The sequence below is a fragment of the Polyodon spathula genome, chromosome 16 (assembly GCF_017654505.1).
Source record: "Polyodon spathula isolate WHYD16114869_AA chromosome 16, ASM1765450v1, whole genome shotgun sequence".
Lineage (NCBI taxonomy): Eukaryota > Metazoa > Chordata > Actinopteri > Acipenseriformes > Polyodontidae > Polyodon > Polyodon spathula.
Window position 1 is genome coordinate 26,361,431 of NC_054549.1, and position 26,460 is coordinate 26,387,890.

General features: G+C 38.4%; 1 protein-coding gene across 1 annotated transcript in view; it reads right to left on the reverse strand.

Moving 5' to 3' along the window:
* LOC121329284 (kelch domain-containing protein 8B-like) overlaps positions 1–26,460 on the reverse strand; it is a 72,489-nt gene that overhangs the window by 17,625 nt on the left and 28,404 nt on the right. The window contains exons 3-4 of the mRNA XM_041274817.1: positions 16,998–17,162; positions 12,838–13,062 (exon numbers count right to left, since the gene is read on the reverse strand). Coding sequence (XP_041130751.1) covers positions 12,838–13,062; positions 16,998–17,162 — 390 coding nt within the window. The remainder of the gene's footprint in view (positions 1–12,837; positions 13,063–16,997; positions 17,163–26,460) is intronic.

The window sequence follows — 26,460 nt, forward strand, 5'->3', positions numbered from 1 at the left end:
CGTGCTTTTTTTAATATCATCTTGCTAGAACTTTGCTGGATGCTTTAGCACCGATTCCTCCGGCATCCCAAACAAAGTGACCCTGGGATTGAATGTGCAGGGTCTTCTCCCCCTTTCCTCAACACAAGCCAAGTGTCACTGCATCAGGAAGTGTACCACACCAGCCATCCTGAGGCCAATCTCTACAGGTGTGTGCTTTTATACAGCTCTTAATTACTCACTTCTACAATGGTTTGCACCTTGTAAGACGTGTAAAGTTTTTGGAGGGTCAGCAATTGTCTAAATGCAAGGAAAAATCCTTACATCACAGTTCAATTTTTGCGGCCGCTTGGTATCCAGATCCTGCCCAATTTCATACTGTTTACTTAATTTGAATGCATTTCAATATAATTTTCATGGATTAATGATGGCAAAGTGCAAATTTGGAAGCAGGTGCAAAACACCTGGTGAACACCATTCTCTACATATGCCTTATTATGGGGCTTTTGCACGTATCCTTATATCTACCCCCATCTACCAATTCTTCTTTGTTCCTGGCTAAATAGATTTAGTTCGTTCAGCCTCTCCTCATAGCTCATTCCTTTAAGTCCACTGTCTGCATTCTCTCACTTAATTCTGTTTTATAGACAAAATGGTTTCTATCCACTGTCATTCTCATTTGTATCCAGATATCACAATAAATGCATTATTAAGAAGAGTAGAAAGGTTTCTAAACAGTAGCCAGCGTTTCCCTGGCCTGAGGCACATACTGTATTATCTCCCTCAGGGATGTGGAGGCACCAGAGTGTACAGAACACTGTAGAGTTTTACATGTAGCTAGAGAACCGCTTATTCAATATTGATACAACTTTAGAAATGCCAACAGTCCCTAAATGGTCGGGATAGTCCCTATTTCCTAGCAAATGTCCCATGCATAAGAAGAAAGTCCCAATATTTACCCATAGAAAGAAATATATATATATGCACAGTAAAGTTAGTGAAAACCACACACTGTGCTCTTCGTGTGGCTGACACATCTGCTGATCATTAACTTATACAAAAGGTAAGAATGCTTCATTATGTCTACTTTTACTGTCATGATGGTCGTGTTGTGTTGAGTTGGGGGATAAGTCTATTATGACAATGAGTTTTTTTTGCATATGACTCCTCCCATGTCTATGATGTGTATGACCCCACCCCGGATAACGAGTGTCCTGCTGAAATTTCCAAATGCTGGCAAGTATGATACCTTTTATAGCTTGTGTTAGCAAACTCTACAGTTGCAGTCTGCAGAATGTAAAAAGTATTATTAAAAAAAATATTGAATTTAACTAGGGCTTGACTATAAGAAACCCATTCTTATTTCAAGGCTGTTCATATATGTCATATAAAAATAAGAATAATTGCATTCAATAACATTAAAATCATTAAATTAAAGAATGCTGTTGGTTTGGAGATAGAGATGAAATGAATCATTTCCTTGATTAAGCCATTTTTTCCCCCCACTTCTAGGAAAACATTTCTTCTAACTAAAATCTTTTTTGGCACTGAAATGTTTCAAGTAAAAAAGACTGATGAAATGATGCTCTTGCCTCGACAGTATCAGAACCTCCAAAACAGTTTAGACTTCTCATCTATTTAAAAGATGTTTCTTGTTTCTTCTTGAGTACTGTAATCTGGTCTTCTGCCAAGATAACCATTTCAGCACAGTAATTCACTGCAGTAGAGAAGGGTATTAGAAGTACCATGTGAAATGTAATAATGTACACGTATAGTTATCTGAAGTGCGCCGCTTCTTTTCTGGTCGTTTGTTTACTGATGTAGATACCAAATCGAAGCCACAAACAACCCATAGTTGTTCAGCACACAGCTAAACAAGATATGTTCTGGATGTGAGAGACTGACCAACAGTTACAGGAAATGCTTAGCTGAAGTCAATACTGCTAAAGGGGTTGCTACCAGTTACTGAATCTAAAGGTTCACATACTTTTTCACACATGGATATTTAATGTTGAATCATTTGTGGATAAATCAATGCTGAAAAAGTACCACGGCTTTGTGTCATTTGTTTAGTCAGGTTATCTTTATCTATTACGACTTAGATTAAGATCTAATAACATTTGAGGTTTTAAATATGTGAAAATCCTAAGGGGTTCACAAACTTTTTTTCGGCACTATGTTTTAGAATGGATATCTGGAGCTGTGGAAGGAGGTAATGTATTCGCTGAAGCACTGGACTACTAAAATACTTAACCCTCAACTCCCTTCTGGCCAGGACTGTTTGGCATAAACTTCTGATAAGAATTCCTGTTAAGACATTTTTTTCCCTAGTCCTTCAAAGAAGTCTTAATGAGAATTTGCTAAGTTCAGAACACACTTATCTGAAGACAGTGCACAGAAAGCCCTCAGAGCCAGTACTGCTGTGATACATTAATAACAGATTTAAAATTCCTCATTGCAGTTTTTATGGTAATGCAATCATATAGTGAATGAAGTAGATCTGCACAAAGTAACCACCTGATATTAATGTTAAATAAAAATAGTCACTGTTTTATAAAGCCATCTTTTCCTCAGTGGCTTAACACTGATTTTCCTAAGAAACTAGGAGTGATCCTAAAAATCAATTTCATTTTTCCTATTGTGGTGAGAATATTTCAAAATGGCCTATCTGTCTGTTAACCACGACAGGAAGCAGGCTAAGGAACTTCAATTCACCTTTAGCGAGAGAGAGGCCATTTCAAATCAATGCAGCTTTGTTTACTGCACCCTCCCCATCCCACACAAAAGGAATCCTTTTTCAATTTTCTTTTACGGCCCGATGACAATTCGATATGGCCAATGAAATATAATTCGATTCAGCCATGCTTAACCTTCCAATAGAAAAACATGCATGCCAATAAGAGAGGGAAGCTACCAAGTACCTTTGCTTACACCTCCTTGCATTTGTAGAATATTTGCAAGCCTTCCGAGCAGTTCTTTTTGCAATGAATCCTGTATTTAACTAGTCTATGTTAAGGTGTTCTGACCTCAGTTCAGGAGCAGTTCCAGTTGCCTGCCCATAAACCTATATAACCCCAGCTAGATCAGCATCAATACAAGCAAGATCCATCTATTGAGATACAAAAGCTAGATCAGCATCACTATAGAAGTAAGATCCATCTATTGAACTGATACAAAGGCGAGATCAGCCAAAGCATCCTTGTAGAAGATAGAGCCACAGCATCCAGTCAACAGTTACTAAGAATCAAGTTTCTTTTCTTTATCACTGACATGCACAACTGTACTCTAGAAGATTATGTGTTTTACTTTGATTAAAAAAAAGGATAATGGCAACATGAGAGATAGATTGATATGTTAGAGTTCATGTGTAAAATCTGTTAATTTATAGGATTATTCGGTAAATGCGTAGATTTACCAGCTCAGCTGTCAATGAAAAAAATAACTAAGGAGATGGTAGTTAATGCTACAGCATTTCTTAATTCTTTCTTTGAGAAATTTCTAGAAATTATACAATTTGCATTGGGGTATGTGAACTATTGACTACATACTAAGTGTGTGTGTGTGTGTATATATATATATATATATATATATATATATATATATATATATATATATATATATATACACACACATACATACACATACATACATACATACATACATACATATATATATATATATATATATATATATATATATATATATATATATATATATATATATATATAGAGAGAGAGAGAGAGAGAGAGAGAGAGAGAGAGAGAGAGAGAGAGAGAGAGAGAGAGAGAGAGAGATATTACACACACACTGACAGTGAAATTATCTGGTTGGTTTGCCTTACAAGCGACATACATGGACAAGGAACAGTGAGAATTGGGAAAACGTCCTTGCTTACAGCAAACCCCCAATACCGTAGGGCTTAGGAAAAAAGTTATGTATATGGGTATTTATTCTTGCTTTAAGTGCATATTACTTGGGCAATGTAAAAACCACCTATGTGGGCTTGTTTAAAACTACATCCCCAGCACTTTCCAATGACGTATTCAGTGTTGGTTTATGGTCTTCCTAGCCGGGGGCTACGATAGCCTGAAGGTAAGCCACTCAACAGGTGACAGGGTTCACATGCATTTTGTCCACTGTCATTCTCAGAGAGAGAGAGAGAGAGAGAGAGAGAGAGAGGTGTTGTATCCGTTATCAGACAGGAACTGCTTTACAGAATGGCACAGAGTAATGGCCATGACTTGAGCATGTAAAATTGTAAATAGTTCTCTACAGTGTTCCATATTCTGTTTTGTTCAAACAAATCGCGATTATGATTTGGTAAAAGCACTATAAAACTGTTTCACACAACTTGCTTGACCCCCATATGTTCATTTCATATTGAAGTTGTGTTTTTTGTTTTTAGCAATCTAGGATTACAAAATATGTAGCAAAGACCAAAGTTGATTTTTTACATATATTCATCTCTACCATGTATAGTATGCCTGATCCTGTTGCAATTTATATAATATGAAAGGACATTTTGTAGCCTTTCGTTTAATATGTTAAATGCATGCAGTATAAACTATCCAGTAGTTACACATACAAGAAAACAGTGAAAAACAGGCAGAAAGGGTTGAGTTTAAAGAAAGTGTTGAAAGGGGATTGAAAAATGACCATAGGTTGACTATCCAAGTATAAGGGACATGCAATGTGTGGTAATCTAGTTAAGAGTAAAAGGACCCTACCAACACGCTTCTAAATATATTGCCTGGTTTAAGATTATGTAAAAAAAAAAAAAAAAAAAAAAAAAAACAGGTCTGATAAAATATTTTATTTGCCTAAAGTTTAGAATTTTTAGAACCTTTTACATTTATATTAGGTTAAGAAAACACACGCTTTTTATAATCATAGTGTGCAAACATCGAGATCTATTTGTTTAAAAGGAACTAGCTGCACAATGAATTGTTGTCATTTCAGAGCAGGCTGAACTTTTCCCTTCATGAAAACAATGTTCCTGAAGGCAATAGATGGGAGGGTTCGGAATCGTGAAGCCTGGACCGCAAGAATGAAACAGCTGGTGATAATGCTCTGGCCTGTGTACTTAATGAACCAAGAAATGCGACCGTCCAGAAAAACAAGCTTATTTCCACATATCTCTGGTCTCGTATGCTTTCTTACTGCGAAGGATTAGATTCTATTTTCTTTTTGAGGTTTCTACCTCCATAGTGGATTTGTATCCCTAGCAAGGGAGCTGTCAATTATCCAGAAACCAAACGCTTAATGAACAGACTACAGGAGGATGATCGACTTTTTTGTATTATGTGCAACAAAGCGTACCCTAATTTTACAACACATTGCCCAAATGGGTGCTGAAACCATATGCTATACTATACCAGTTAAAAAAACATTAAGACTATGAAATGTTCCAAAACATGCAAACAATAAAAAGCTTAGGCCCCTTAGGCTACAACAACTACAGTACTGCACAAGACAGTGTCGGAGATCAGCTTAGCTTCTCAATCAATGCAGAGTCTCATTAATAGAGTCAAGGCGAAACAGGGAAACAGATCGGTGCATTTGTGATGTTTTTGTGCACTTTGGGTGCTTTGGAATTTAGTGCTCTACCAGAACAGCTGGTTTCAAATCAAAATTCGCTTCTTCAAATTGCACAGCATAAGAACAGCCCCCAAAGCAGCATTTACTATTCCTGCTTACTGATCTCAATGAAATTGCTTAGGCAAGATATTAATACATTTAATACTGCTAGCTTTAACAACGCATTTAATGCAAGTACAGTCCAATGCTAAGATTACGCACGAAACTCTAAAGATTGCAACAAGTTTCACAATACTGGACAAACCCCCACACCATAGGATATTTGAATTACATTTTTATGAGCTGTACAAAATGAGCATTTGCCTAGTACCCACTTGGTTTGAAGGTCCACCACCTTTTCTGCTGGGCAAGGCAGCTGACCCTCCATGACCTCAGTAGAGCAGCAAGGGGTAGCTACAAGAGCAGATGGAGGGTTGATGTAATAAGTGTAACAGCAAACCGCACTCCAGTAATTATAAAAACTTTTTATTTTTTATTTTAAATTTTTATTCTAATCACTCAACTAATATATATGGACTGAAATGTTGGGATTAAAATGGCTTTGACAGAGTAGCAAATCTAACTTTACAATTACCTAACATATTATATAATAAGTGTCAACTGGAAGGAAGCAAAACACAGGAATATAGAGAAAAGAACATTGCTTTAAGGAAGGATGCTTTTTTTATATTGAAAGCATATCAATTTGCTACTGGAATATCAAATTTACAATGCTGTGCTGGCAAGACAGCAAACCATTTATAAACTGCAGTTCTGTCAGAAACAACCATCAAATCAATCAAAAACAAACCATTCTGCACAATTGGAGCAGTCCCCAGAATATAGATACTTGTACAGCAGCTTCTAAAAAGCTGCTAATGAGGATGCAAACCAAAGGGAAATCGAAAGAGGGTAAAAAAGAATGGGCCGCCGACATCTAAAGATCTTTCATATTTAAAGTCTCAAAAACAATACCATCAAATTGGCCAGATGTTACAGCCATGACGTGTGCAGGGTGAGTCATACAGTCAGGGGAGCGCAGGTTTGCAATCAGGCTGTGCAAAGTCGATGGTCTTTGCTTGGGGATTCCAGAAGGAGCGTTGCATTAACTTTGACGCTCCTGTGGGTTAGGTAGGCAAACCTAGCAGATTGTTTCTCCTCATTGCAAGACAGTGGACACTACTGGCCAGGCACCTGGTGAGCTCAGGCAGACACCTGCGGGGCTGGCCTTTGTCCTCCAGTGGCCGCTAGCTCGCTGACATTTGTTATTGAGTTCCTGGGTGTAATGAGGCAAAGGGCTTGGTCATGGGATTAGCGGCCACCCACTGACCTTTAGTTGTCCTGAGCTGTGTAAGGATTGGCTGCAGTGAGGGTGTAACTGGGGACAAAAATCAAGGGTAAAATAATTGGGTACTCTAAATTAAAAAATTAAAAAGGTTACATGTAGCTGCATTAGTAGGGAAACTGTTAGACCTAACAGGCATCTTAAACCACTTCTAAAAAGTGCATTTGACCATCTGTGGCTACGTGTTCCTTTTCTCTTACTATTTTAAATGCATTGCATGTGTGGCATACTAAAGTCATCAATTAAACTAGAGCTATATTAGTAATTTACCTATTTTGACAATTTTCCAAGAACAACAAAATTAATCCTTTTTTTTTTTTTTTTTGCGATTTTGTTGTGAGACAACTAGGAAGTTGAACAATCAGAGATCAGTTCCATGCATGGTGTCCACCTGGGTGAAGCTGGTCTGAACAATTTTAGCTGAAAGTCAAATTTTCACTGTTAATTTCTGGTTTTTAATAACCATGTTATGAAGATGTGGAGTCTGGCAGTTTCGGATCAGAGCATACAGACTCCTCAGTTTGATTGATTACACTTTCCTGTTATGCTATAATCCATATTTGGGATTTATTTATTTATTTTTTTTGTATTTAACATTAACATTATAGTGCTACTTTGGATGTTAATTTATTATTTTGTGTTGCATTTTCTTAATTGCAGAGATTATGTAAAGCCCTTTACTTTAGTGGAACAAAAATGTCATGTGTTTATATATATATATATATATATATATATATATATATATATATATATATATATATATATATATATATATATATATATATATATTTTTTTTTTTTTTTAAATGTAGAGATTTATTTTAGCGTTTTTAACCTACAAATGTGGTTCATGATGTAGGTTTGCACTGGACCCTGCAGCTTTAAAGTTTAATGTTTGTTTTGTGACAAAATGACAAAACAGTGGACATACTGCAGCAGCTTGTATTTCACCCGTCATAAATTATGTCAACTGCACTTCTTGATTCTTTATCATGACTGTGTGCTGTGCTCGAAATGAACACCAGATTTTTAAAAAATGGTTTAATTTTGCAGCAATTTGTTTTTTAAATGAACACATTCCACATGACAGCTCAGCAGGTCTGTGTTGAAATTATCCTCCACTGAGGTTGGAGGAGGTGAACTGCAGAAGGGAATCAACATGAAAACACCACAAACTCAATTCTGATCAAATGCTACTCACTGTTGGAGGCTCCAGGAGTTGACACTTGTTATTGTCCTTGTAGCAGGGTAGCGTCGGTAATGAGATTCAGAGCTGCAGTTCAGCGCTGTTGCACACTTTTAATAACACAAATAACAAAATAACAGGCACAATGGCCAAAACAAAAAGTTCAAACAAACAACACACTCACCTACTCTCTCTCCCCAAATAGCACAATTTAGCATTTACTGGAAAATGGCAACACCTGTGACTGCCGGCAAAGATCCAAATTAACCCCATCAATACCAAACCTATAGTCCCAACACCCACACACTTTTTACATTTAGGGCTGTTGTTGTTTCTTTTATAGTTATGCATAAGAATTTATTTAACCCTCAAAGAAGACTTTAAAATACATTTTTTAGTGATTCATAAGTAAGCCTTTCTCTTGTTCATCACAGTTTTCCAAGTCTGGAAGGGAGGGAACAGTAACTGCCAGCAGGCAGTCATTAGTGCAACCTGCTTCCCTGCCGCCGTCTTCAGTGTTGATACAGCATGTCTTAGTAAACAACCAAGGAAATCAGCTATGAATACCACCTATCGAGAGCCAGGAGACAGGGAGAGAAAAACAGTCTGCATCAGGTCAGGACAAGCACCCCGGAGCAGCACACATCTCAGACTGTCTCTGAAACAAACTGTTTTCACCCGCCCATGCACAGCAAAGCACCATTACTCATATGTTTCAATGCCATCATGATGCCATTATAAGAACATACAGTAAGTGCATTGACAAAGGAGGAGGCCATTCAGTCCACCAATGCTCGTCAGGTTCCTAACAGATGATTGATCTAAAAACGTTGCCAAGTTGAGTCTTAAAGGATGCAAGTGATTCAGCATCAACAATATGACTAGGTAACCCCTTCCTCAAGCTCATCACTATGTGGAAAACTGTCTCCTTCCCTCTGTCCTCTCTCCACTTAGTTTCCAGCTGTGTCCTCTGGTCCTGGTTCTGTGTTGCTCTTAAAGTATTGCTTGGGGTTAACTTTGTCAACTCATTTTAAGATTTTAAAGACTTCAATTAAGTCTTTGTTCTGGGCTAAATATATTCAGTTCTTTCAACCTATCCTCATAGCTCGTTCCTTTAAGCCCTGGGGTTAGACTGATTGCTCTTCCAGAGCTTGATGAAACCCTAGTAAAACCATCAGTAATTCACAGCAATGCTAGCAATGGCAACACATTGGATTTAAAACATTGTAAAGTAATGCTGATATGGCAGAACAATTATACTGTACTATAATAGATGAATTTGGTACCTCTGGTATGTCAATATATGAAAATAAATCTCAGTAGTATTGGTTCAAATACTCCCTCCAGAAATGTCACAAATGTTGTTAGCTGTGGGTCAAATAGGATTATTAAATTAATTTGTAGCACCAATCGACTACAGATTAATATGCAAACAGTACAAGATTGCCAGAAAATATAAACCTTATTTTGAGGACGTATTAAAAGATGTAATCCCGATGGTTTCTGTTTTTTTTTCCCCTGTATTAGCTGCATTTCTTTTCCATCACTCCTCATATCATGCAGGAGATGCACCAGCTGACTGTCAAATTGCAAATGTGCGCCCATATATAAAAAACCAGGCAACTACAGACCGGTTAATCTTAACTCCATAACATGTAAAAATAAAAAAGGGTAAAATAAACCTTTCTAAAATGCCTTTGACAAAGTGGAAGATGAAATTCAAAATGAGTGTGAATCCAAGGGAAGTGAACGCATAACTGGTTAAAACTAAAGAAAAGAGAGTACTTCTAAGAGAAGAAACCTCTAATTAGGGATATGTACTCAGGGGGGCGCTGCAGGGTTCTGTGCTCCAACCCCTGTTATTTACAATCTACATCAATGACTTACATCAGTATAAATCAAAGGAGATTATGATAAGTTTGTACAATGCAGTAGTGAGACCGCACTTAGAATACTGCGTTCAGTTCTGGTCACAACATTACCAAAAGGACATTGTGTCTCTAGTGAAGAGCAACCAGGCTAATGCTACATACATTGTTTAAAAAAAAAAAAAGGAAAAAGCTTGGCTGTAAAGGGGTCAAGTAAAAGGAACTGTAGATTTGTAGAACAGAATTCCACTGTGAGTCTGAAATAACGTTCTACTAACGGACACACTGATTTATGTTTTTAAAGATATTTATTAACAGCAAAACAAAACCTTCGTTCTGCTGTTCCAGGTGCCACGACTGACAATACGCACACACTGATAAGGCAATATATTGAACATGTGTCTTCCTAAACAGCCTACAATTTTCATTTCGTTATCGGTTCTGTCAAGCATTAACAAAATTCTGTACGACTGAAAACTCTTCTGTTTAGTGGGGCTGACTGCAAAGTGACTGGGGAAACACAGGAGCCTGAAGACAGTCTTAATAATCCTCGAACTGGAAAAGCACAGATAAGTGACAACATGAGTGAGCCACACCAACCACCCTTGTAGAGGGGAAGGGTGGCATTCAGTCTTCATGCCCTTCCATTAATTGGCCTTTTCTTTTAAATCCTTTGACCCATTGTTAAACCTTACATAATCTATAATATATTTACCATAACATGTGAGCAAGGATGCTCTTTGTTATTGACAAATATGTTTAGCTGTCATCAAACAAATAGATATATATTTGAATGAGATATATATGTATTCCATCTGACCTTCTTCTTGACCTATATTAGTAATAATATTAGTCTAAATCTATTCTCTCAGCTTCATTTAAGGAACTGTGCAACTTCTCCACTCACTGACCCATGGCTCTTTTTCATATCACTATAAATTAGTAGTCTGTGTGGTCCAGTGGTTAAAGAAAGGGCTTGTAACCAGGAGGTCCCCGGCTCACTAACTCACTGTGTGACCCTGAGCAAGTCACTTAATATCCTTGTGCTTTGTCTTTTGGGTGAGATGTTGTTGTGAGTGACTCTACAGCTCATGTATAGTTCACACACCTTAGTCTCTGTAAGTCGCCTTGAATAAAGGCTCTGCTAAATAAACAAATAATAATATGTGCATGGAAAAGTGGTCCATTTTCCCTTAGTAATTGCTACAAAAAATACTTATTCCATTATGTTTGCTGATGGAAAATGTGAGACCTACGGAATGATGGTAATGCGTGAGAGCTACAAATTTACTGGAATTATTGCATTAGCTTTAAGTCCTTCAAATACTGTACAAAAAATGATGATGATGCTAGCCATTTTACTAATAGAAACCACTATTAGTAAGCTATGAAATGGTTAAACGCTGCCCTAGCAATACTCTAACAAAGAATACATACCACAGCTAATTGTCTGCTTTGAGAGCTATGACTATGACTACCTTGCCAAGGGTGGAATTAATGCACTTTTTGGCAGATTCTCAAAGTGGAGATTAAGAAAAGGGTTACTTGTCAGCACTTCAGTCTAATTTCCAAGCTGTTTCTTCACTTGACCTCCTACTGAATTACTCAAGCAAGAGGCAAATCAATTTAGTTGGACCTATTAAAGTTTTCTCTCCAAGTATTCCCAAGGTGAACTTGTGAAACAAACTGTATTTCTTATACAGTTGTATTCTTATTCGGTTTATTTGATTGCTGTTTTATTTGATTCATCAGTTGGACAATCCAATGTTAAGTCCTCCTAAAGTGGATTAAGCCCCCAAACATGTCTGTCACATTTTTCACTTTACAGCCATTTCAAATACCTCAGTTTAGCTTGCCTGAGAGAAGCCGTTTCAGCTAACTCTACTCAGTGGGAGCTGCACAGCTAGGGACCTTGATAAAACCTGGAACATCTGACACAGAAATGGCTGGACCCTCGAGATATAAAATTGTCCTGTTTCTCAGTCCCAGAGCATGAAGTGCGTTTCTGTTCAAGGAACTAAGCAAGAATTCTTTGAAATCTCAACCACCTGTTAAGAGTCTTTTTAGAAAATACTAATCACTGCAACTAACCACAAACATGCAAGACATTGCCAGAGCAATATATATTCGGTGACCCAGACGTTGAGTTACTACAACAAATCGTATGAGGTTTAAACTTAAATTTGGATTCCTTTTTGCACATTGGACACAGGGGAGTGCGTGTTGCTATGGAGACCCTACCTGTAAGTTTTATATTATATATTATATAAGGTTTATAGGCAAATTAACTACTGTGACTAGAAAACATGTCAGAATGTATCACAAAAGGTATGAAACAATATATAGGATGTCAATATTTTACAAAATAAAAGCTAATATTTTGAAAATAATATCTCATATATGAAAAGTAGCCATTGACAGTATATGTCCCATTTATTTCACAATCCATTTCAGAATTGTACTGAGACAAATGAACTTGTTTAGTGTATTATAGCTAATGATATGCCTTGTCATTACAGTACAGTAGCCAATTAGACCCAAGACCAATATCAAGTAACCATTTAGAATGATGGCGAAGATCAAAAGCCTTCTATAATGTATACAGGGATAAACACATATTGCAGTTGTAGTTATATTTGCTTTAAATCTGGCACTGATACCGTAAGTATTTGACCAATATTCCTGGCTTTATTAGTACTGCAGTAGTAAAAAGTTAATAACTTTGCAGTACTAATAGTACTTTTTTGTAAGCGATTTACCTTGGAATTAACCAAACTGGTGTAATCTTCTGTTGGCTGCCCAGTGCAACACAATTAAAAGACAAATGCACAACCAAGACTACCAGATGAAAGTTTTCACAAATCAACCCATGGAGTTGCTCACCCAGCTCTGTGTCATACACCTCGACGGTGCTGACGAAGTGAGGGCGCGAGTAGAAGTTGTGGGGTCCCGGCTGCTGGAGCCCCCCAAGGCTGAAGAAAGTCTTGTCCGCCATGACACAGCTGGCAAAGGCACGCCGACTCGGGATGCTGGGAAAGCGGGTCCAGCTTTTCACTTCCAGGTCAAAGCCTTCGAATGCGGTTACAGGGAGTTTCCCTTGTCTTCCACCTGAGAAGTCAACCGCAAACAGAACTGGGTATTGACAGTTTACTGTTAATGTATCTATATCTTTATACAAGTGCAATATTAACTGCAAAACTGTCTGTAATACTGTATGAGACAACGAACATGATGTTGAATGTATAAAAATACCATGATGGTATTATGTTGTACTTCATACTGCTGTATTGCTTGCATGCTCTAGTGGATGAGAATTGTAGGGGGACAGGTTAATGGTGGGTACACTGTGTACCAGCTGAAATGAAAAAGAAGGCATGTTTGGGAGCACCGTTGAGTGAGGAGCTGTAAACTTCAGAGTAATTGTAGCTAACAAAATAATTCCATAAACCTTCCCCATTTTGCACTTCAATTAGCTTCAAAGGTCTCAAGTGCAGTTTTTAAAAGGGAAACATGTCAGCAAAGGTTAAAGGATGTTCTCAGTTTTCTTGACTTGCCTGTAAGGAATTCTGTTACTGCTTGACTTCCTTGGTCATTTCACCCCAGCAGTGGGGTCAAAGCCAGTTACTGGCTGTAAGCATGTCAGTCAGTAGCGGATGCAGCTGATTGGTTATTGACAGGAAAGAAGCCAGTGAACAGGTGAAATGACCCAGGAAGTGCAGTCTAAAAGCATGGCTTGCAAACATATATCTTTTAAACTAATGTAGTACCAAATATCATGTTTTAAAATGAAAATACATGTGTGCTATATTGTGCTCCTTTGAAAACTGCACATTTGAGACCTATATAATGAATGGGTGTGCAAGGTGGTGAAAATGCTAGCTATAATTACTTTAGGTTGTCACCAGAAGGTGAGGAATGAAACAGAAAATGATACACAAAGTGAATCTAAACACAAAGAAGAATACATTGGTTAAGATCACTGATGTTTCATGTTCTTTAAGGAATGGGGCCCCACACACAAACACACTGTACCTGCATATACTCACATTCCAAAAATTATTTTGTTCCACTGAAGTGTAGAGCACATACACTGACCCAAGCTGACAGGCATCAAACAGCATGAAAGCATATGGAATTTAAGCATGCTGTGTGTGAGATACAAAGGTTCATTTTAATGGTATCTGACACCACTGTAACTGTGTGGAGAGAATTCCGCTCAACTCATAGGATGCTGATGAATGTAGGGCAGCACTGCAGCAGTCAAAAATGATTTTGCATACCTGCCATTCTATGAAACGCAATAGCAAAACCTATTTATCATTACCCTCAGGTGTAGTCAAGAAGTCTCAAAATATAAAGTGTACTGTGTTTGTTCTTTATGGAAAACATTACAAGCATTACCCCCTCTAGGTGGGAAACAGACAAGTCCCCAAGTGTAGTCGATTAAGATCTTTCTTCTTTGAATAGTTGCACTTAACTATCGCATAGCTTATCAAAGGTCTATGCACATGACGTGATCACATCATTTGTACTTTTTGTATCCTGCAACGTGTTCAATGTGCTGGCCAGTCAGTGTATCTACAGTACCATGTACTTCTTCAACATGATGTCACTATCACCACCTCTTCTCTGACCAGGCAACATGAAAACATCACACGAGGGTTGAAATCAGTTCTTTTTGAGGCACTCGATGGAGGAAGCTAGCTAGTAAGCGGCAAGTGTGAAGGACACAAGAGGCAGGTGTTAAATCTCAGACTGAAGGAGAGTGACAGGGTTTTTACTTCATTATTATTTGCTTTTGTGTAAAAATAATGTATTTTGTCCCTCATTTTCTGTTTGGCCCTCGTAGTCATGTGACTAGTCATGTAAATATTAACAATAAAAAAGAGCTAGAAAAATTATAAAGCCATGGAATAGAAGATTCAGTTCTCTGTATTCCAAATACTGGCACTAAAATACTTTGCCATATGGCGCTATTTAGTGTGAAAATGCCACATGTACTGCACTCCTGCAAATGCATTCCTTCTGTCTAAGTGGAAATAGGAAGGCTACAGGCCAAGCCTGCTAAACTATTAATCCAATGCCAATCAGAACAGTGTGTTACAGAATTAGAAATAAACAATTTATATATCCTGCAGTGCACTTCTAAAGATTGGCCCTGCGTGTATGTATGTATGTATGTGTGTGTGTGTGTATATATATATATATATATATATATATATATATATATACACACACACACACACACCCCCCCCCCCCCCCCCCCCCCCCCCCACCCCCTGCAACGAAAGGAAAGACAATTAATAGCATATACAAAGTCACATTTCACATTTGAAATGACATTTTTTTAATCCTGGTAAAGTTTTCGGTACACAATACAGGTCAGTAGGAAACCTTGCTGCATTGGATAATTTTCATAAATCAAATTGCTTCCCTCCGCTTTCATCCTTTATATATCTTTAATCCAATAACATAACTTGCTTAGTGTCTTAGTGGGGGATATTGAATGTATTGGCTTTGTGAGTCCTTGAGGCCAGTGAGACACTCCAATGTAAGTGCAGTAAAAACACATGAAATGAACAGTACTTAAAGAGCAGGTTAGCAGCAGTACAAATATACAACAATATATTTACTTGTGTATAACGTGTTTTTTTAAAGTTGCGTTTTAATGTTTATATCCTGGTAATTTTAGCTGCAATCAAAACACACATCTATTTCTGTACAGCCTAGTACGGGGGTATGGTATAGAGAGATTTTTTGGGTCTCTATTCAGTGATCATTATGATAATTTAGGGATGGGATAAAAACTCAAACAAAGTGTGCAGCATCTGATTTGCTTGTTCCTAAGCAACGGAAAATCAGGCAAATACTGGGCAATTCTGATCCGAACACTTTCAACGCTGTTAGATATTGGCTGCATTTCAGTTGACTGCACTGTGCAGTCACGATCTTCATTTTGAAGACGTTGTCTTTGCTGGACCAACATTGTGTGCCATCTTGCTTTACTAAAACTATGGGACAGGTGAATGACAGAGTTAAACAAAGTGAGAGACCAACACAGAGTGGAATCTAGACCAGCACACCATTGAGAGGTCTACTACTATATACTGTAGGATTGCAGTACTGTAGTGTTTAGGAAAGTACTCTAAAATGTACATGGTTGGGCTATATTTCTGGTGTTGCTGCATAATGAATGATTTACATGAAAATACACTGCCTTAAAGAGTAAGTAGCAGGGTTTTTGAAAAGTATAGTGTTATACGTCCCCATGTGTTGCTACACATGTTTAAATGATGTACCCGTCATTTTTCTTTACACTGCCAACATCCCAACAATGTTTTACACTTCTAAATGTAAAGCCTGTTTCAAAGGTATTTTCAAAATGTTGAGAACAGGGGCGTGTCCCTGACCCCTGCAGAAGGAGTTTAGAAATAGAAATAAAAGTGGGCTTTGTGTTCCGTGTGACATCATGGGTCCTTATTGCTGAGTTAACTGTTTGGCAATCTGAGTAATAACCCTTACACTATCAGTTGTAATAATAATAATTTGTTTGTTTACTATATACATACTTGTGTCTTCAAACAAGCAAAACCAGCTTTCTGTTCAAACTTAGAAATGCATACAGTTTACCTTAACATTATAGACTCAATGCAGTATAATTTATCAGATACATAGATTTTTAAAATGTTGCTTCAGTACAGGTAACTTAAAACACTCAAGAAAGGTAAAGTGCTTGAACTAGTAAAAATGTGCAAACGTTGCCACGTCTTCAGCATAAGACTAATGTCAAAACGTTTGTTGTTTTATTACGTTTTGGGGTTTTTTTAGCTAGTTTTACTATTTTTCGGAACCCCCCTACTTACTCTTTAAGCTTTGTAGAGGATTATTAAATAATAGGTCAATTCAAACTATATTTTCATTGTTTTGTCTCAAAACTGTGAGAACATTGATGCATTTATAGAAAAATAAGAGTTTTTCTTCTGTACGACAAGCACACTCATGTAGTGCATTGTAGATGCCAGGGCATCATCACCCCTACTTACCCAACACATAGATCTTGTTCCCCCGAAGAAAGGAGGAGGCCCCATACCTGGGAGTGGGCATTGAGGGAAGGGGCTGCCACTGGTCCCTGCCCGGGTCGTAGACTCGAACAAGGGCCTGGGGAGATGTGTCACAGCCCATTCCTCCGAGCGCATACACCTCCCCCTCTGCAGGAGAGAGACAGAGAACAGCATGGTAGACAGCAGAGCCAAATAATAACAGCAGGTGAATCACAGATACCCAAGCAAGGCGGGGCCACTGTGATCACACTCTTAGTACAAGGAGGCAGTAAACTAAGTGAATGTGTAGAAATATATTTCTATTCAAAATGTGTTATGATAGTGAGTGTTTTATAGTTACACTCCATCTGCTTGGTTTTTGGTATTTGGGCTGATGCACAGATATAATTTAATCAAATAAGATGCAGGAGGAATTACAAGCCCTCCTGTGACTGTTTTTGTGTATGCCCTCATATTCTTATATTCTTAGTTTTTGGGGAGTTCTGACATTTACGGTCTTAAGAACTAAAAGCATTCATGAAGGAATGTAGATACTTCAATGTAGATTCTTTCTGGATTCCATTTCAGTAAGCTGATATTTCTAAATGTGTCTGTATTATAAATGCATTGTTGTACATAAATACCATTCATGTAACATTACATTTAGCTTATTTGTGTATTTAGTTCCATGTCTTTAATTTTAATCAAAAAGAACAGACTTGGAATTCACTTTGAATCCAGTTTCCTCTAGGACATGAGGGACAAGGGCAAACAAGGACAGAGAAAATGAGTATTATTGTTCAGCAAAACCGCCTAGTAAATCTATCCCTAACAGTTAGTCTACATCACTTCCACATCAGCAATTCCCATATCCTTTCCTCAAGGGCACTCCTGTCACTATCAGTTCATACATTCTGCCAGTCAATTCTGAAAATAAGATCTCTCAGAGTTCTCTCTCAGAGAGACTGAGTGCTGACATACTAACTAATCCTTCTATCCTCCACCGGATTCCTCGAGTAAAAAACAATGTCTAAGAGAATGAATCCATCTATTTAGCTATGAACTATAGCAGTATTTTTATCCCCCACTGGGAATGCATATCTTCACGACAGGGTACAGTGGAAGCAGCCATACATACATACATACATACATACAGTAGCACAAGTTATTGAGTATATGGTAATATAAGTCTTTACACATACCTAAAGACATATCTAATTGTGATGAAAATGTTATCCAATTGTGATCTAATGACATTCTTTAGCACAGGTTATTTTAAAAAGTATGTCCCATGTTTTACATGTACCTTGAAGTGCTGTTATAAGAATATAAGAATCTGAGGGCATACACAGAAAAGGTCACCTGTGTGTACGTATTAATGCTACTGATAGCTCTGGTCTTGCATTAGAGCAGTGGTGGGAGATGAGAGGTACGGACAAGCTTGCCATTTTAATGGTGTTCTTTATTGTAGACGAGTGAAACCAACCCAGCTTCTGTGGGAACATTATAATGCTGTTTAGACACTCCTGCATTCTAAATGATATACTCGGTTCTTCCTTTTGAAAGGGAATGTCAAAGGACCGTCCTTCCCCCGGCATCACTGCCAGTCAGTGTTTTAATGCCTACCATCCATCATTGTCTCTGCAGTGCCTGTATTATGACTATTAGACAGGTGCTTAATGGCTGTCAGAATACTGTCGCTCAGTCGACGAGGAGCTTGGAAAGCAGTGCTTGGACTGGAGAGTTTATTACTCAAGACACTGGCCTATATGTTCTTCTTGGTCAGCCCTTCAGAGATGGTGCTCTCTGGGGTTCCTATTTATCAAGCTTATTTAGACAGTAAAACTAACCAAATATACAGCTACCTTGTTTTGTTGTCACTGTGGCTATTTCAACAATTTTACTTCTATGCTTGAATGCTTCACAAAATACAATATTGTGTTCTTATTTTAATTAAAACATGATTTATCATGAGTTAATATGCACAGTTGACTATGTCTCTTAGAAGAGCGATGCCTAAAAAATAACAGAACTGATAACAATTGAACGGTTCATAAAGGTGCTGGGGCCAGACACACAGAACTCGGTCAGCCGCCACCGTCCCACCACACCGACCGGGGGCTTGTTGGAGGCAGGAGCAGATGTGGCAACCACTGGAGGGGTGGGCAGACCATTCTCGAACCCTTCAGCCAATATGATTGCTGCATTCAGTTTGGTGGGACGGTGGCGGCTGACCCAGTTCTATGTGTCGGGCACTTACTGTACAGAGTATCCCAAGCCACGAGCACAAGTCAGATTGTAACACAATTGCTCGTTCCTCAGTCTTTTCGACGTGAGATCATGCAGTTGGCTCACGATGTCCCATGTTCGGGTCATTTAGGTAGTGATAAGACTTAGGAATGAATATTGGCTCGGTTTTATTGGATGGGAGTTTTTAGTGAGGTGACGGAATATGTAGTGTCATATGTAGTATGAGTGTCCAGAATGCCAGTAAGTAGCACCGGGGCGGGTTCGACCGGCACCGCTGGTCCCACTGCCCCCGATCTCAGTTCCCTTTGAACGCATTGCTATGGATATAGTGGGTCCATTGAGCCAGTCTGACTCTGGATATACGCATATTTTAGAAGTGGTGGACTATGTGACCAGATATCCAGAGGCAGTACAATTGAGATCCACTAGTGCTGCAGCAATTGCTTGAGAGCTAGTATATATTATAGTTGGTTGGTTGTTTGACACAATTAAATCTAAAACTAGCTCAGCATCACCAGGAGCTACAGTACAACAAGCACGAATTCAGACTTTTCGGCCAGGTGTCAAAGTATTGTTGCTACTTCCCACATCGGAATCTAAGTTGTATGCTAAGTGGCAGGGGCCAGATGAGGTGATAAGGGGAATTGGTAATGTAAATTATGAAATCAGACAACCCGATCTCCGAAATAAAACACAAATTTATCGTATTAATTTGTTAAAGCCCTGGAATGAAAGAGAGGCCCTGTTTATAGCTGATGACAGTTACGAAGAGGATTTTGGTCCCACTGTCAATCTACCAGCTACAATTAATGTTCCGATGGGGGAACAGATACTTAGTTGCAGTTACAGAAACGCAAGCTCCACCAGTTAGTGGAAAGGTTTAATGATGTTTTTTTTCTGACTTGCCCGGCAGAACCAATGTTATTTCACATGCTACTATTACTCCACCAGGTGTCAGGATTCAGGAGAGACCGTATGGGTCCCGGAGAGTCGCAGGGGGCCCGTTCGCAAGGAGGTGGAGGATATGCTCGAGCTTGGAGTCATTGAACCTTCCCAGGGTGAGTGGTGCAGCCCGATTGTGATGGTGGGCAAGAAGGATGGCTCCACTCGATTCTGTGTGGACTTTCGAAAAGTTAATGCCATCTCCAAGTTTAGTGCATATCCAATGCCCCGAGTGGATGAACTCCTCGACCGTCTGAGTAAGGCGTGGTTAATCTTGACCCTGGATCTGACGAAGGGATACTGGCAGATTTCGCTTGCTCAGAGCTCGAGAGAGAAAACTGCTGTCTCTACCCCAGATGGACCATGGTTGCATGGAGCCCCCGCCACCTTTCAGAGACCGATGGATCAGGTCTTAGCTCCCCATCATCAGTACGCAGCCGCGTACATTGATGATGTGGTGATTTGTAGCTCCACCTGGGAGGAGCATATTATTAGACTTTCAGTAATATATACAAGCTGCATCTCCCTTTTGAAAGGCAGTTTCAGTAATGATGTGCACTGCAGCTGAAGCGACAGACTGTAAAATGTGCTGAGAGTAGGCCTTCAGTTGTCAGGAGCTTCAGAATCCAATCATTGCTCCAATTACCGATATTCCACAAGGAACAGTCTCAAATACCATGACTCCACAGACAGTAATCACTGAGGGACGGTAACCTATCCCTACATTACAATTTCAACACCTTATACACTAGCTACAAATCAAGCTGAATGTCCATGGTGGCCCTACCTTTACATGCCTGTGTATTTTATATACTGGCATACCTAATAAAGTATGTGCTGTGGATAACTGGTAAAATAGCAAACAAAAGATTAACATTGTTAGTATATCAATTGCATTTTCATAAACATAACCCTAAATTTTTTTTGTGTGAGTTTATTTGACAAGTTTTGCATGAAACGGGATTAGTCTCTCCGTACCACAAACACTGGGCTAATGTAATACCTTAAGGACAGTCTGTCCATCTCAAGAGAATCAGTAAATACAACTTGTTGTATAAAAAAAATATCACCATGGGAACCAGGCATGGGAAGTTAGCGTTACGCAAAAGGAGATTTGAGCCAAATGATTTACAAACCCAGTATGTGAAATCCTGCTGAGCCCTTTCAGTATGTGTTATTTATTTCAGACCTCATTTATGTTTTCTTACCTTTTCATTTTGTCATTTATAAATTATTTTATATGAACGAATACGAAACTGGTCATTTTTGCCACTGAATACATTTCAAACTGTGTTTGTCTGAATATTTGAGTATTTTGTCCCAGCACTACAAAAAATGGAATGAACTGCAACTGAAAAAAAAGACAACCTTAATATAAATTATGATTAAGACCGTTGTTGCAGAGGCAGGCAGAGGATGACTAATGCACTGTTCCTCCCACACATGCTCATTTGGATTGAGATCCAGGGAGTGTGGTGTCCAGGGAAGATGCCTGAAGTCTCCATGCTGCTCCTCAAACCATTCACACTCAGTTTTGGAGGATGGGTGCATTATCGTCTTGAAAGTAGCCATTGCCACCAGGGTAAATTACAGCATTGCTGGATGAACTTGATTTATAACGGTGCTTAAATAAACTACAGAATTGAAGCAGTGTTAACAGAAGAATATACCCCACACCAGGGCAATGCCAAATCCAATTGGGTAGACTTACAATGCCTACCTTTGCAGGGCCTACTATATATTGGAACTGCAAGCAAAGTCAAAAGCAGAAGGCAGGACCTCACTAAGACTTTCAATAGTTTAAGACAGCAGAAATCAAGAATTAATAAATTGCCATTTGCTCTACGATAGTAAATTTTCTTGAGTATTATCACTATAAAATGTCTATGAATAACATAGCATTCTCTCACATGTATCAAGTCCAGCAGTAGCATTCAAGCATTCTGCAGAGCGACTGCCAAAGGCATGTTGCCATAGCAACAAGTTGGGTGGCTGTGACCTAGTTTATGTACATATTTAACAATTCAGTTTATGTTCATATTTAACAGTCCTTGTTGTACATATATATCAGTATTGATGAAAGGAATAAACCACAAGCCCCTGAATCAGTAGAGTGGGTTGTTTATGGCTATCCTGAAATAACCACAGCACACCATGAACGTTAATGGAGTATTCTGTTTATATACAAGAATGATTATAGAAAATAAAGCATGTTAAACCTAAATTAATCAACTGAATTCAGAGAATAGCTTTCCTTAGACCAAGCTCGACATTTGCTTAAGCAATGCAGCATCATTTGGAACAGTGCGATTCACCCAGTCACCCTGTCGTTGGATTTGAATCAATGCAAGATAGATTCAAAACTGAGATCCAGTAAAAAAAAATAAAAAAAAATGTTGCATGGGCTGTAAAAATCTGTTTTCAATGCTAGACCAAGACTTGTTGTACACTTTATATATTTTTCAAATTCAACCAAGTTTCATTCGGATTTCTATCTCTAACTCTTCAGTCTGAGGGAATAGGTTTAGAGAATGTCTGAATTGTTATTGGATTAACTATTTCATGCAAACAGGGGATGACTGTTGTCTAAAAACTAAAACTGTCTTCAGGCTTTGTTTCCAAGAAAGCATGTAAATGCAATGAATACTGACACATAAAACAGAACAGCTCCAGGAAATCCATTGAATTTTGCAATTACAGCCAAAAAAACACTCCTCTCCCCTACATTCAATTCCTGCTAAGAGCCCTTCCAATTATTGGTTGCCATTCAATCTAAATCACCAGTTAATGAAACCCAGTGATTTGTAGTGCCAGCTGGATGGTTTTAGGAAACTGAAAATGCAAGGATTAAACAAGCCTAAAATCATCTTATTGATCTGGTAGTTTTATATGTCAACTGTTGAGCTTTACTTCTGGATTATTTATTGAATCTGGACAAAATATTGCCAAGCCCTTTGTGAAGACTGTTTTGGTATGTTGTTCAACACCTTTACATAACAGACAGTGGTTGAAGGAAACATACTGTAAGAATGATAGGCTTGAAACTAATAACTGGGCTCTGAGCAGAAAATGAAGACTGTGCGGCCTAAAGATAAGAGATTTTTTTTTTTTTTTTTAAATAAGCTTTTGGAGCAAAACCAGAATACATCTGATTCTTTTGAGTGGTCAGATCTCAATCTGAGTTGAACACAGAACACACATAATATTGTAACTAAGGGAGCTTTCTGTAACATTTCGCTCTGAGGCGTATAATCAATACATTAATGGCAGACTCTATGTGTTGATAACTAGTCTGCTAGAATTATTGAGAGATCTAGCGTTGAATAACAAATGCAATGCTGCTGCGTGGATATATCTTTTTATTCCAGATCTCAACCTGTTCCAGATTCCTTAGTGCTGCTAAGAAGTTGAACTTGAGCCAAGGAAAGTCCATCTCTGAATTCAGCAGTTATGTATACAGGTTTTCTGTATCCTTTTGTGATAAACAGACTACTCCTTGATTGTTCATATAGTGCTGTGGATAGCTGTAAATAGTTATTCTCTATCCTCATTCATGGAATGACTATGAACAGTCATGGTGGATCCTCTTTTGCAACAGATGAATAAGCCTATAAGCAAGTCCAAGCAGGGGTTCATTTGTAAATAAAAAGCAAAAGCATTTCTGTTTATACAGTACACCTAATGTACTTGCCTTGATTTACAGCAGCTGGAGTTACTATTTACATCTCATGGTTCTAGTGACTTAATTCATAAGTACTTTAACGCAAATGACCTAAGAACTCACTGCAGTCCATCTATTATTTATATAAAAACAAGAGTGGAAACTGTTTTTGATGAGCAAGTCTGTACATAGGTTCAGATATTATACACAACACTGTCATTTTACATGAATACGTCTCTCAAATTACAACAAAGTATTACTGTATATTCATACAATACAAACAGCACATTATTTTTTTTAGTTATACCATCTATATTTATTTTGTCTGTCTGGGACACAATACAGCTTATTTACCAAGCCAGGCATGCTGAGCTAAGGCAATGTCACCACGAAATCCACCATCAACAAGATAAGGTTAATAAACAGCGTCTTGGTATTTATTTTCTGAGAAAGCTCTGCAATGCTTTGATGCCATATGGATCATATAGCTTTGCCATTTAAAAACAAAAAAGATCTGCAGCCTCCCAGCTAGTCAGCAGCATGATAATTAGAATATGCAGGTTGAATGAATGAGTTGAGCTCTCCATGGGGGTATCTGCAGAGCTCTTTGTTGTAAAAGCACATTGGCTGCCATATGCTGGATGTTGTCTCCAATGTATTCTCCCACCCCTGTTCTCAGTTGGGACAGCAGGAGAGCTGGGCTCTGATTCATTCATTAGTACAGCAGGCACAGTGGTGGTCAGGAATATTGCAGCACTCTAACATTTTTCAGCCACTCCTAAAGGTCTGGTCTAGATCACAATGCAGATGCATTTGTTTTCATATTTGATTTTTAAGGTAAATGTAGCTATCAAAATAATTCAATCAATTCCCAATTCCAATTCCTTCAAAGGAACTGGAATTGGAATTAACAATTTAGAGAGACATAATAATTGTCTTTCAACTGCTTTAATTTGAAGCCAATTGAATTGACTAACAGTGACTTCAATTGAAATAGTGTGTTGCCACTGCGAGGAGCTCATTTTAACAGAACACTGCTAATTGCAATTTCAATCATTGATGTGTTGGAATTCATTAAGAAACTTCTTAGTGTAGATGCCATTTTCTCTGGAAATATGTTACACTTGTACTTTCACCACAGGAGTGTCTTTTAGGTCAGTGCATTTTATTGGCTGAAAGCATGTCAGTCAGTAGGGAAAGCAGATGGTCAGTTAATGTCTGAAAACCAGCCACTGAAGTGGCTGGAACAATGACCATGCAGGCTCTACGCTGGCTTGCAAACAGAGCTATCTAACCAAGTTTAGGTAGAACTACTTTAAAAACATTATTAAAAATAACAGTGACAGAATAGATTTTTAAGAAAGCTGCTTACTGACACAAATACATTTCAGAAAGGAGACAACCAGCAATGGAATGAAATGAACAATGTATTGAATTGACAGATAAACATGCTCATAGATTATCACGTTGTTGAATTTGGCCCATGGCTTTGCCCATTGGAACTCGTTAGCAACCACTATGCTGGCAAAACTATTATGAATGAAGCATAGGAATTAGATGAACGACTAATGCCAATGGGCAGGACAACTGGCACTTGAGACCACCTTCCCCCTAGACAAGGCACATTGCAAGGTGAAGGCAGGGGAGGAGGGGGACAAACAAACGAACGATAAGAGGCATAGATGAAAGAGGTTTTGCTAATTACATATTTGACTAAGGGGTAATTCTCCTTTCAGAAATACAACCAAGTTTCCAATTGTGTTTATAATATTGTAAATACAGTGATGAGTTCTTCTGAGAGATTGCATTTTGCATTTTTTCATTTCTAATCTACTGTGTTATTGCAGATCTGAAATGCAATTTTACTTATTTGAAAAACACAAAGGACTAGACAAGGCAAACACTATACTGTTCACAAACCATGTGCTGGCAGGTCTCTCCTTTGGGAAAATACCCTGGCATTTACAGCCATTACCACTTCTACAATGTATCCACAGCCCCTGACCTGGACCAACAAACAGGCTAGGCATGGCAGATAAGAATCAACCCTTTCATGTACTGAGAAAGAGGATTTGCAACGGGGACTAGTTTAATGATCTGAATTATGGCAATTTGAAAACTGCCGCTTTTGAACTCAATATTAATCTAGCTGTGTTTTTATACCCTTTATTAACATTACAACATACAATATGTGCTCCCACATATATACACACACAGTTACTGTGTTGTGCTCATACTTCAGCTAGGTATCCTAATATATATATAAGGATATAGCACCATTCTTCCAAGAGAAAGTTAATCTACTCACACCTGGTTGATGGAGGTGGAAAACGCTGTCTCAGGCGTTGTTTCAGAATATCCCATAAATGCTTGATTGGGTTCAGATCTGGTGACTGAGAAGGCCATGACATGGGTAACATCAGTTTCATGCTCATCAAACCACTGGGCGACCACACATGCTCTGTGGATGGGGGCATTGTCACCCCCCCCCCCCCCCCCCCCCCCCCCCCGACAGGAAAGAAATGCTACAACATGGGGTGAAGGTGATCACTCAGTACCATTAAGTAGGAATTAGCATTGACCTTGCCTTCTAAGCAAATGAGTGCACACAAA